General features: G+C 42.6%; 1 protein-coding gene across 1 annotated transcript; it reads right to left on the reverse strand.

Moving 5' to 3' along the window:
- Nucleotides 1-141: 141 nt before the first annotated feature.
- LOC125516006 (PH, RCC1 and FYVE domains-containing protein 1-like) lies at nt 142-9,071 on the reverse strand. Its single transcript, XM_048681492.1, has 9 exons — nt 8,560-9,071; nt 7,345-7,431; nt 7,157-7,246; nt 6,614-6,694; nt 6,285-6,479; nt 3,745-5,856; nt 3,201-3,347; nt 2,408-2,790; nt 142-621 (listed from the first exon to the last, which is right to left on the reverse strand). Exons 1-9 carry the CDS (start codon nt 8,626-8,628, stop codon nt 492-494), a joined length of 3,294 nt encoding a protein of 1,097 aa, XP_048537449.1. The 5' UTR covers nt 8,629-9,071; the 3' UTR covers nt 142-491.
- Nucleotides 9,072-12,895: the final 3,824 nt, after the last annotated feature.

Raw genomic sequence — 12,895 nt, forward strand, 5'->3', positions numbered from 1 at the left:
CACCGAGTTTTTTTCCCGAAGAATTTGGATAACTGGAAAGCACACCAGACATATGTGCAGTTTACAACAAAACTGGATGAAACAAAAAGCAGGCAGGCATGATGGTAGAAATTCAAAAATGACAAAAGGCACTCAGCACAATGAAAATAAAGCTTAACTCTTGCATGGCTAATTCGCATCTCAATCTACAATTAGCATCCGAAATGTTCTGCACCCGTTATCTCTGGCTCAGCTGTTGGACCTATATATTCGTGGATCAATGGAAAATTAGGAAGAACAAACTCTAAATTGGTGTGCTTGCTTATGCATTTACAGGGCAGATTAGCCGGCTGCCACGAACCATTTACATCACTTCTCCTTGAGCAATCTATTTTCCACACAAGAAAAAGGAGGAAGAGGGTGTAAAAGAAAATGCAAGCCCACATTTTCCAAACAGCAGCCCTCTTTCTTTCAGGCCCTAATTAACCTCGCAACCAAACACATGCTCTATGTCAGTGAGGTACATCACTATCAATACTGGCGAGAGATTTGTCCACCACACGAACGTTATACAGCTCGTATACCCTTGCCCGGTTCTCTTGCCACCATTGCTCTGCTTGCGTCTCGCTGAAACGCTTCCGGCTGCACACAGAAATAGAAACGAGTGAAAAGCTGCAAAGATCAAACTCCAGAAACTACAATAAGCTTTTAAATAGCACAAAATCTCAACAGAACATTAGTTTCTACCCTAATTCTTAGAAGTGCAGCTGTACTTTTTGGCTATACATATAGAGCCCACACCAAAGTTGATTCCCTTTTTTACCAAAAATAGCAAAAGATGATTGGCACATGCAAGGAAAAAGCACCTGCAGTCCTGCCCATGCTGCACCACATGCATTACTATTTTGGTAGATCAATTCCACTTTTCGAAATTTGAAAATGCTACTATAACTTTTGGACCAATCATTGGAATTACGATCATTTTCACCATTGGGCCTTCGATCTCATATTGATATGTTTCGATGAGCTTTTCTCCAGAAGCAACTTTGCTGCTATTAGAAACAACTTCCAGTGCTACGGGAAGCTACTCTGTGTTGTTGCCTTGCATGACGCCAGTTAGAACAATGTTTGCCCTGAGATGGCTACCATGGCTACCAGGTAGCCTAGTGTTTTTCTCTAAGTTGTCTACCATGACTAGTGAATAACCTAACATTATGCTAAGTTGCCTACAGTAATTTTTAGTACGGTATAAGCAACTTAGATAGAGGGCAAGGCAACTTAGCAACATCGCCAACTTTTAACAGTGCTATATGCAACTAATTAGCAATGGTAGGCAATTCAGCATTACCGGAAAACCATGGTATGCAACTTTCACAGTGATGGAACATCACCGGAAGACAACTTCATAAACTGTGAACTGCTTGGTTTCCTAGATAGGCAACTCAGAAACCATGGTAGACAGCTTCTACAATACTGCATGCAGCTAATTAGTAGCGACAGGCAACTTTCACAAAACAGGAAGTTGCTTCTTATAGCACTAAAGCACTAAAGTTGCTTCCTATAGTAGCACTAAAATTGTTTCTAGGAAAAGTCTGTCAAAAGGTACCAATATGGGATCTAGTTTCGGAGAGCAACTCGCAAGGAAACTATGGGTGAAAACGGATCTTAATTCCACGCTTGGTTCAAATGTTACAGCTTTTTAAAATAACTGTATTGAAATTAATTGGACAGGTTTTATACATGGGGTGTGTGTGTGTGTTTGTGTGTGGAAAAATATCCACTGGAGGACCAGACATGTTTTCCTTTTTTGTCAGGCGGGGGCCGGTACTTTCATTTTAAGTGGTGTTTGCTCGCGCTGTTTGCTCACGGCTACTAATGAGCCAACGGCTGCCACCTAGACACGTCCTAGTTTCTAAGCGGTAGAGTCGACTTCACGAAATCATTGCAATTTTTCTTCGATCCTTCATGTCCAGCAGACAAAAAATGTGTACGAAAATCAGTCCTATAAAAATACAAATACAAATTCTCATATCTAGAATTAGTTACTCCCTCTGTTCACTTTTGTAAGTCGTTTAGGACAGCTGAAATTGAACTGTTTTAGGTGCTGTCTTAAATGTCTAAAACGTCTTACAAAAGTGAACGGAGGGAGTATATAATTAATCTGTGAATAACTTCATAATTAAACAGGTTGTCATATAGCTACGCCTACACAGAACAACAATTTGTTCCAAATAACTAAAGAATCTTATACGATAGACCAGAAAAAAGGTCAGTTGCTATACTACCTCACATCAAATTAACAAAGTGCTGAACATTGTCTGACAGTCTACACTAATCAAATGTATAAATAATGTGCCCATAAACATCCAATAGACAAGTCCTTCAGCTGATTTATAGTTGCATTTTGAATGGGAATGAAGGAATTTACCTGAACCGTACCCTCCTAAGATCTCTAGCCCCTCCAGGTAGGGCAGTAAGGGTGATGTAGACCCCTGGTTCATCTTGCTCTACCCATTCAGACTCAGGCTTAGAGTCTGAATCGGGCTGTTTGGTTCCATTCTTGCCAACTTCCAGGTGAGTCTTATTTCTAACTGAACTTGGTCCATTAGAAACAATCAACCCATTAGACCCGTTCAAATATGGCTCTCCTGAATTTCTTGGGCTACCTAAATTCTCAGTTGCCATTGATATGTCATTAACAGGCACTCCAGAAAGTGGTGGCAGTCTACTGTGCTTAACTGCCCCTGCCCCTGCCCCTGCCCCTGCTCCTGCTCCTGCTCCTTCAGGTAGCTTCTCTGCCATACCCTTCAACTATGGTAGAAAAAATAATTGTTCGCATGTTAGACTGTATCATCATTCAAGTTTTAAAATAATCATGTCCTGTTGTTGTTTGTTAATAGAAAACATCCCCAAACCACTTATTTTGTCTGCGCCCTTTGCAACTCCACTAAAGTAGTATGGTTGCCTTATTTAGTTCCATAGTACATGAACATCATTTAGATAAGTCACAGGCTCAAAACCCAGAAGAGTTATGAGGTGCTTGGATCCGTCAAAGGAAGCAAACTGCCTTTGACCAATCTACAGATTTCTTGGTTTTTAGCCATTCAATTTCATCAGATTTGGTGGAAAAATGTACTTATATTGTTATTTTTTGGTTGTTTGTACAGTAGGTTCTGGCTGTAATATAAGAAAACAACATCCTCACAGATAAGGAATCTTACTTGTGCAGTGAGCGACTTGATTACTTCTTTTGCAGCTTTGCACTTCGCAGTTTCCTCCCCTGCAATGGAAATAGCTTCCTTTAACTGTTTAGTTGTTCTCTCCAATTCAACTTCCAGTAGATGGGACTTCCGGGTAAGATTTTCCACCTGAAACATTGAACTTGATTAGAACCTCCAGAAGTAAACAAACTCTCACAAGTTACTGTCATATATAATGGTCTATCAGTCTACAAAGAAAACTACTGTGATAATAATGGCAGTTCCATGAATATCTTTCTACCTTGCTCCTGTGACTGGACACTGAGCCAGTCATAAAAGAAAGAGAGCAGAAGGAAAAACAGTAGCGTGTACAAACTTCTTTACTGTCATGTGAGTTTATGCCAGATATTTTGAGTTTCCATTTAGGAGTTGATGGTTTCGTATGACTGCTTCATCGAGTTACAGTTGGAGAATGATAACCAATAATGCATAGAATCATACTACTTACTTATATGGACAAAAGTTAGAAATACCGATTGAATAGAGAGAACATCAAGATCTGTACCTGCGATCTCAAATGTATAACCTCTTGGCTTACACTATCCTTTATTGGCTTTGCACCATCTACAACAACTCTAGGAGATGTTAGACCACCCAAGGTAGGTGTTGGAGTTGTAGATCGAGGAGGGCTTGTTCTTCTTGAGACAGGTGACGTTGCCCTAGAAGCAATTCTTGATCCAGGAACCGACGCTGAGAAAAATTTCTTTGATGAGCCAAAAGATTTAGAAATGTTGAGCCCGCTCCAGTGAGAGCTGCCATTTGGAATAGGGGAAACACGGCTGCTATTAAATTCAAACTTCTTATTTTTCTTTGAATATCTGCTATCCATGTTCTTGAAGGATTCCATTGATGACAATCTAGACAATTGGACATTTGATCTTGTCTCCAAATCATCATTGATAGAATCATTGAACCCTTGTAAGATAGCTCCGCGCTTTGCTGAAGAATACCTATCTGTCTCAGGTCCCTTATTAAGTTTACCGTAGCAGCTATCACAGACACGGTAAGGCTTGTTTGGGTTTGGTGCTAATGAAGCCTTCAGAGATTTCTTACTGCTGCAGGAATGACAAAATACAAGAGCACAGTTGTAGCAATTATGCCGTTTTCTCCTCAAGTTAAACGGCAAGCGACATCCAGAACACATGGACTGATCAACTCCAGACACCCACTTGTGAATGCATATTGCTGCAGTGAAGTTAATTCCACAAACAACACTCCTGACTTGCTTATCTTTCAGAGCTTCAACTAGTGTAGGAGAATTCCTATCATCAGTATCACCATGTCCTAACCGGCCATTAGCACCTTTACCCCATGTATACACCTCTGTCCTGGAAGTCAAAACAGCAACATGATAAGCGCCACATGAAATCTCCTCCACAAAGTTTTTATGTAGCTTTCCTTCAACACGCGCAGGAACCATGCCATCTGCTTGTGGATTTCCAAGCTGACCATAGACAGAACTTCCCATTGTGTACACATGCCCTGAGGTTGTTAGTGCCACCGTGAAACAATGACCACAAGCTACTTGGCAAAAGTTAGGCTCAACCAAAGAAGCCACGCATGTTGGGACAAGTCTTGTTTCTTTGTCACCATGTCCCAAACGACCTTTATCACCATCACCCCATGTAAATATCTTGCCAGAAGAACAATTGCTGGAACTTGAATTCCCAACCATAACTTCAACAACGGCGGCTGTGTGCCACACACCACAAGCTGCCCGAACAGTCCGTAGCCCTTTCAGGGATTCCACCTCCCTTGGTACCGAAATACTCTGACGATCTCCATGACCTAGAACTCCAAAAGAGCCATCTCCAAATGTGAATAGCTGACCTGCAGATGTTACTACAGCCGTGTGCCAAGGGCCACATGAAATAGACGAAACATGTATGCCTTCTAATGGTCCATTGAGCCTTTTGGGCATCCAATGACTGACTTCATTCCCATGACCTGAAAGTCCAAAATTAAAGGTGCCATTTCCCCATGTGTACAAATCTCCAGAGAGCGTGACTGCGCAAGTATGGTACTCACCACATGCTACTAGCTCAATGTTCATATGAGCAAGAGCATCGATAAGTTTTGGCTGGGGCACGTCACAGTCCACACCATGACCAAGACGCCCACCTGACTCCTCACCCCAAGAGTAGACCTCTCCCTGCTTAGTGACAAGTGTAGCATGCCTTCCTCCACATGAAATGTTCTGCACATCAAGCCTTCCAGCAAACTCCAATGGCTTCGGTACAAGACAATCCATCTTTGCACCCGAGGAACTTCCAACCCTTGAATTGCCACCACCAAGAATTCCCTCTCCAGTTCCCTCTCCCCAAATGAAAACATCACCTAGAGCATCACCATCATCATGACCAGAACCATGACTTGATGAACTGACAGCACTTGATAAACTAACTCGGAAAGCATCCATTGAGATGCCCCTCGAGTTCCCATTTGTGTTATCTGAGTGCCCAGAAGACACAGAGTGAACTGATCCAACATTAGAATCCGATGGGAAGAAGGGTCTAGGTGGGGCTGCATATGATACAATGTCAGAGAAGGCCTTGTCCAAGCCAACCTTTGGTGGACTCCCATATGGACTCCGGAGTCGATAATTTTCGCTGCCATCCTGTTGCAGTTCAATTGTTAAAGATTGTTTTCTATAATAATTGATGTAGACAGCAGAAATAAAATGGGAATAGCATGATCTGCCATGCTTGAACACGGATATTATTTCATATATTTTGACTTCATGAAGGAAAAAATACTTTTATTTATTTTTATTTTGCTGCCACAAACCAGTATGTGATATAGAATGTACAGACCATAAAATACAACATGGGTATCATGGTTGCCAACTCAAGTTTGGTGGCCGTTCAAATCTCAAGCCAGAGGTTTCTCAGAAAAAGAGTCTTAAGCCAGTAGCATCAAACACAAAAATGGAAAAGATCAAAGTACATGAAGGAGGAAGAGTTTGGGTTGATCAGTGCAGCCTGACCGGCACACAACAAGAGAGTGTTGAGAAGATGGATGAGCTGGGTGGATGGCGGAAAATACCTTGTGGACACTATCATTGCTACTGAAAGGAGAACTCAAGGGAGAGCTCCTTCTCGTGTAAGTTCTTGGACTAGTTGTACCAGAGGAAAGCATATCACTTCTTGATTCTGTTCTCCATTTTCTTTGGTGACTACGTGATATCAGTGTTTTTAGCCCAGCAAACCACACTTCAGCTTCATCTTTATCTTTGCATATCTGTTTTTCATGACAAAACCAAATTACCAAATTGATTAGCTGGTGATATAGACTAACCAATGAATTTAGCATGCAACAAAGTTGGCAAACAAGCGAACATGTTACATCACACATGAATGACTGGAATGACTTACAATGTCCAATGATCTATCATGGGATATGAGAGAAAATGACTGGCATTCCTTCTCAGGTCGTGGATACCTCTGAAAAATCGCCTGTATCACAAAAAAAGTACTATATCAGGACAGCTTTGCAGCAATTCCGAATAGTAGAACCTCCTCGCTAAATATCTGAGTGCAGAAGATGATCTCGTAAGTGGACTTTGAGAAGTTTATTCAACTTAATTTTTGCAGGAAAGAATGATGTTATCTCTTCTTGCCATAAAGTTTTATCAATGTTGGATCATAAATGCTTTGTATCTATAGGAACTTCTTGTGAATTAGTGGAATCGAGCACAGTGAAAATAAATTAGCAGCAAGCTCTCTCTAAAACGAAGAAGAATCACATCATGGTAAAAGCTGAAGAAAGCCCCATGGAATATTCAGGAGCTAGCACCAGGAGTAAACGAGCAAAATGAAATATAGTTGCTTCAGCCAATATTATGAATCGTAACAGTAGAGCATGATATCCATCAAATCTGTCTCCCAAATTTGGGTTTTGTTGAAATAGCAACTCACAGTTCGCTGTCCAGGAATTATTCTAGACACATGACTCAATCTTAGTTGCTTCTCCTCTTTCCCTGAGAACCAAATCAATATAGATTCATCCTGGAGAAGCAAAAAGAGTGTCAAAGATATTCATAAATGAGATGGGGCAAACATAAAGGATTTGAAAATTCTGTGATGGAGCAAATTAATAAGCTCACATTGGAAAGCCTGAAGGGACAAAATTTTGGCTTCCCTCTACGTCCATACTTCAGCAGGTATGCTCCTTTCTTGAGAGCAGTGATGGCCTGCGGTAACAATGGGAACAAGGTTGTATCAAGCATCAGTAACTAGCGTCTAAAAATACTATCCTGCCAAATAGTGGTAATTTTATAGTATGTAAAGGAGAAGCCTTAAAACACCATTGAACAATCAAACGCGTTCAAATGTGCCCATTGACGTTTTCAATTTTAACTGGCATTTCAAGCGGTGCCATATAACGTAGAAACGGAAAAGGAACAACAAATTATGGGACTGCAATATAAATCAATAAAGATTGAGAGAGGATCAAACTAGTATTCAAACTTCTCGATACACAATAGAACAGATAAACAATGAACATGGAAGGATGTGCCAAGATGTCATTTTATCAATATATGCCACATGAACCAACAATTCCCACAAGAGATATGTGCTTTCAGTTGGTGAAAAAGCACAAAATGCCATAGGGGAAATTTGGCTTCACTCGACTATGCATGAGCGTGTGCGTGTTTGGTATATCGTAGGGTCAGAACAGCTGCATTTCGTATCCGTATTCTTCACTATGTCAGGCATATGGTCGGAGAATAAAGCAATCTCGATAAAGGGGCAAGGAATTTTACTAACCCCATCACGGGGCAATTATCTGTCAGAAATAAGCACATGCAGTACTGATCCAACTCATCGTTGCCCAACCTCTGAAAGGAAACTCACGTAACAGAGCTCAATACTTTGAGCACAACATAAATGAAGACACAAAAAAAAGTGAGGTGCAATTCTAAGTTCTAACATATTCCCTGTTGGATCAAAAGAGCTGCATATGAGCCAATTCGATGAGAAGCGTAGCAACTAGTAGCAAACAACCTAACAACCAGCTGCCAAAAAAGTGGTCACTGGCAAATCAATATCCCTTGGGACATCTGCAACCCAAGACGCCAAAAGTTACAGCTCTTAACTGTAGCACAGCTGAATCTCCATACTTAGTTCCCCGAATTACGGGCCGTTCAATCTCCGGGGACAGCTGCGGCCACCGGCGATGCAGAATTGAGCACCACAGACGCGAGCACACAAACACACGGACAACACAAATGCATCTACATCCAACTATCCGGGTCTCCCGACCGCGCGAGAAGCGGGAATTCCGCAGCGATTCGAGCGGGGGGGTCGGGGCCGCTCACCTGCTCGATGTCGCGCTCCACGGGCCCGGCCCTGCCGCCGCCGAGATCCGACGAGGCGTCCGACATCATCGGCGTCAGCCCACGGCCCTCCTCATCGCGCCCCGCCCCCCGGAGACCCGACGCCCACGGCCTGCCTACAGCGGCCCGCGCCAATGGGACCTCGGCTGGTGCACGCCCGAAGAAGCCGGAGCCGGCGGCCGCCCGGCGGCGAGGGTAGGCGGGATCCAGGCGCGGGGAGCGCGGGGAGGGGTTTGGGAGGGGAGGAGGCGGCTGGCGAGCTGGGGAGAGAGATCGAGCGGAAGTGGGGGAGGGCGAGGAATGGAGAGGGGGGGGAGGAAGGAGGGCGGAGGGGTGGTGTGGGAGGAGGAGGGCGGAGGCGTTGGTTTTTTTTGTTTTCCTTCTTCACTTTTCTCGCGGAGGCCTTTTTCCCCGGAGCTGCTGGTGCTAGGTTTGTTACGCGTGCGGCTCTGCCCCCTGCGCTCTGCGCTGTGATTGCTCGCTCGCTAGCTGGGGCTGGGCTGTTGTGCGGCGCTGCACTGCCTGCCTTTTAGGTTGAGGCCGCGGCGGCCGTCTGCACTGTGCTGGCTAGGCTACGGTGGTGGTGGTGGTACCGTGGTACGCGGGTACGGGCGGGGGGAGGTGGCGATGGGGCAGTGGTGGCACGGTGATTGGACGCCGTGGGGTTGAAATCCGTTGGCTGTGGGACGCACGAGGACACTGACACACTGCGAGGGGAATCTATTGGTGATTTTGCGGTGGATGTGCTTGATTCTCTGCGGCTGGCCGTCGACGTGGTTATTTACCCTACCGACGGGAAAACTCAGAAATAACCAACGCACGTAATCTTTTTAGAAACATGTGGTGCGACCAAGATAAGCATACCACCACGCGCACACTTAGAGCATCTACACCCGGGGTCTCAAATCTTATACACCCGCGCGGACGGCCCAATCTTATACACACACTTTGTTATTCTTAATATTCCTGAGGACGACAGTATGTCGATCATTCTTGGTATACCCTTTTTGAATACTGCAGGAACTGTTATTGATTGCAACAAAGGCAATGTCACGTTTCATGTTGTTAATGGTAATGAGCATACGGTACACTTTTCAAAGAAACAACCTCAAGTTCATAATATTAATTCTATTGGAAAAATTTCAACTATTACTATCGGAGGTTTTGAATTCCCTCTTTCTACTGTCAAAAAGAAATAGGACATTCTTATTGTTGGGGGCATGCATATCCTCGTTGAGGTAACCTAGTGTTATTCGAAAGTTCTTCGGTTTCATGTCATTAGAAAAAAGTTTGTTAATAAGACTTGATCAACCTTGTTAGTGAATTTCCTTTTGACGAGCATGAGATGGTGTGACACAAGCTGATGATGAACATGAACCTAGTGATAATGTTAATGATGATGTTCATGTTGATGCTCAACCTAGTAATGATAATGATGTGGAGGTAGAACGTGATATTGATCTTGATAACCCATAATCAAAAAATCAACGTTATGATAAGAGAGACTTCGTTGCTAGGAAACATGGTAAAGAAAGAGAACCATGGGTTCATAAACCCATGCCCTTTCCTCCTAACCCATCAAAGAAAAAGGATGATGAGGATTTTGAGCGCTTTGCTGAAATGCTTAGACATGTCTTTTTGCGTATGCGTTTGACTGATATTCTGGAAATGTCTCCTTGTGCAAAGTACATGAAAGATATTGTTACAAATAAAAGAAAGATACCGAAAGCTGAAATTTTCATCATGCTTGCTAATTACACTTTTAAGGGTGGAATACCTAAGAAACTAGGAGATCCAAAAATACCAACTATACCATGCTCCATTAAAAGAAACTATGTTAAAACTGCTTTATGTGATTTGAGAGCCGGTGTTAGTGTTATGCATTTCTCTTTATATCGTAGACTTGAATTGAATAAGTTGACACCTACTGAAATCTCTTTGCAAATGACCGATAAATCAACTGTTATACCCATCAGTATTTGTGAAGATGTGCCTGCTGTGGTTGCAAACGTTACTATCTTAACGGACTTTGTTATTCTTGATATTTCCGAGGACGACAGTATGTCCTTGGTAGACCCTTTGAATACTGCACGGGCTGTTATTGATTGCAACAAAGACAATGTCACCTTTCATGTTAATGGTAATAAGCATACGGTACACTTTCCAAAGAAACAACCACAAGTTCATAGTATCAATTCTATTGGAAAATTTTCAACTATTACTATCGGGGGTTTTGAATTCCCTCTTCCTACTGTCAAAAAGAAATATGACATTCTTATTGTTGGGCACATGCATATCCCCGTTGAGGTAACCTAGTGTTATTCGAAAGTTCTCCGGTTTCATGTCATTCGAAAGAAGTTTGTTAATAAGACTTGATCACCCTTGTTAATGGATTCCTTTTGATGAGCATCAGATGGATGAATCTAGAAAGCACAACTTTCTATACCTACTTTTTACTTTCTGTTATTTAGATTAAATAAAGCAAAAATAGTATTATCCATCTGTTTTCTGAATTATCCGTGCAATAAAAAATGTCCCGAAAATAGAAGTTCTTTAAATGCCCTCAAAATTTAGTATGACTTTTTATAGAATATTTTATGATTTCTGGCAATGGGAATGCACCAGGGGGCTGCAGCAGTGGACCACAAGGGTGGAGGGCGCGCCCCCTGCCTTATGGGTCCCACATAGGCCCCCCTCACTTATTCCAGCACCCATCCACTTCGTCTTCCTCCAGAAAAAATCATCCTGTTGCTCAAACTCGTGTTCTTGCTCATCTTGCTGCCATTTTTTGATCTCCTTGTGCAAAGCTCCATTTGCAAAACTGTTTTGGGGGATTGTTCTTCGGTATGTGACTCCTCCAATGGTCCAATTAGTTTTTGTTCTAGTGCCTTATTTATTGCAAATTTTTGTTGTTATGGTGACCTTGTTCTTGAGCTTGCATGTCAAATTTATATGGTCCAAAGTAGTTTTGATGCATGATATAGCCTCTAGGAACTTGTAGGAGTAGTTGCTATTAATCTTGTTGAGTTTGGTTCACTTTTATTTTGAATCACTAAAATTCAGAAATTTTCAGAGGGAGAAAATGATGAGGAGATTGTTGAGAGGCTCTTCGAGCTGGGGTTCGAAGGAAAATGAAATGAGGAGAAGAAGAAGCCCAAGTACAAGCTTTTTCGCACCGCGGAGGTTCGGCCATGTGAATGGCCAAGTGATGCATTCTTGGAAGCGGCCGGAATTGATGACGATTTCTATTATTTGGCTGGGAATGCAGGCATCATCGACTTCCTCCATGATATGTGTGAACAATACCTCCTACTCACCAATCCCTTTGTGCAGAATTTTCACTTTCATGCTAGGACACCCACGATAGAGTTTTATTTATATGATGAGCATAAGGAGATGACGCTTTATGACTTTTGTGAGGTTTGCAAATTACCTTATGAGGGCAGCATCAATGAACCACGTCCTAGAGATGTGGAAGATTTTATTGATGAAGTTACCGTAGGGGAAAGGAGAAAGGTGTCGGAAGCGAGAGTGGCTAGTTTACGTTTTCCTGTTTTACGGTATTACTCATTATTTGCTGGGAGATGTTTAATTGGTCGTGGAGAGAGTGGAGGCCTTAGTGCCCCCGACCTCGCTATTTTGCGTCATGCTTTACTTCATGATAGAACTTTTAGTTTGGGCGCTATGGTTACTCGATGGTTGAGTTTAAACCGTTCAAAGGGTCCTATCTTTGAAGGTATCTTTGCCTCCCGCCTTGCTAAACGCTTAGAGATACCCATTAGGCACGATGAGAGAGAGAGGAGAAGTTGCTACCCACTATATACTTAGATTATGACAGTATGGTAGCACATGATTTTATTAGTAATGATAAGGACAAGAGACTCATCTATAACCTGGTATTTAGCGAGAAGACTTGTCAGATTATTACTTTGCCTGCACCTTCTTTGTTCGACATTCATTCAGGCAGGTACCTTGATACGTCCATTTCGCATCATGTTTTCTTACTATTATTCATAATGTTTTTATCCATAATAATGCTTTTTGGAGTAATTATAATGCCTTATTTGCAAGGAACACACCAAGAGGGAGAATTCCGGCAGCTGGAAATCTGGACTTGGAAAAGCTACGTCAGGCCACCTATTCTACGCAACTCCAAATGAGCTAAAACTTCACGAAGATTTTTTATGGATTATTTAAGAAATACTAGAGCCAATAAACACCAGAGGGGGCCACTAGGTGGGCACAACCCACCTGGGCGCGCCCTGGTGGGTTGTGGCCTCCTCGGCCCACCTCCGGTGTCCATCTTCTGGTATATAAG

The sequence above is a fragment of the Triticum urartu genome, chromosome 1 (assembly GCF_003073215.2).
Source record: "Triticum urartu cultivar G1812 chromosome 1, Tu2.1, whole genome shotgun sequence".
In the NCBI taxonomy this organism is placed as follows: domain Eukaryota; kingdom Viridiplantae; phylum Streptophyta; class Magnoliopsida; order Poales; family Poaceae; genus Triticum; species Triticum urartu.

Coding starts and splice junctions, on each gene's coding strand:
- LOC125516006 (XM_048681492.1), bottom strand. CDS start 8,628: ATGATGTCGGACGCCTCGTCGGATCTCGGCGGCGGCAGGGCCGGGCCC. Junction 7,432..8,559: donor TGGAGCGCGACATCGAGCAG/GTGAGCGGCCCC, acceptor TTGTTACCGCAG/GCCATCACTGCTCTCAAGAA. Junction 3,348..3,744: donor TTATACATTTGAGATCGCAG/GTACAGATCTTG, acceptor TCAATGTTTCAG/GTGGAAAATCTTACCCGGAA.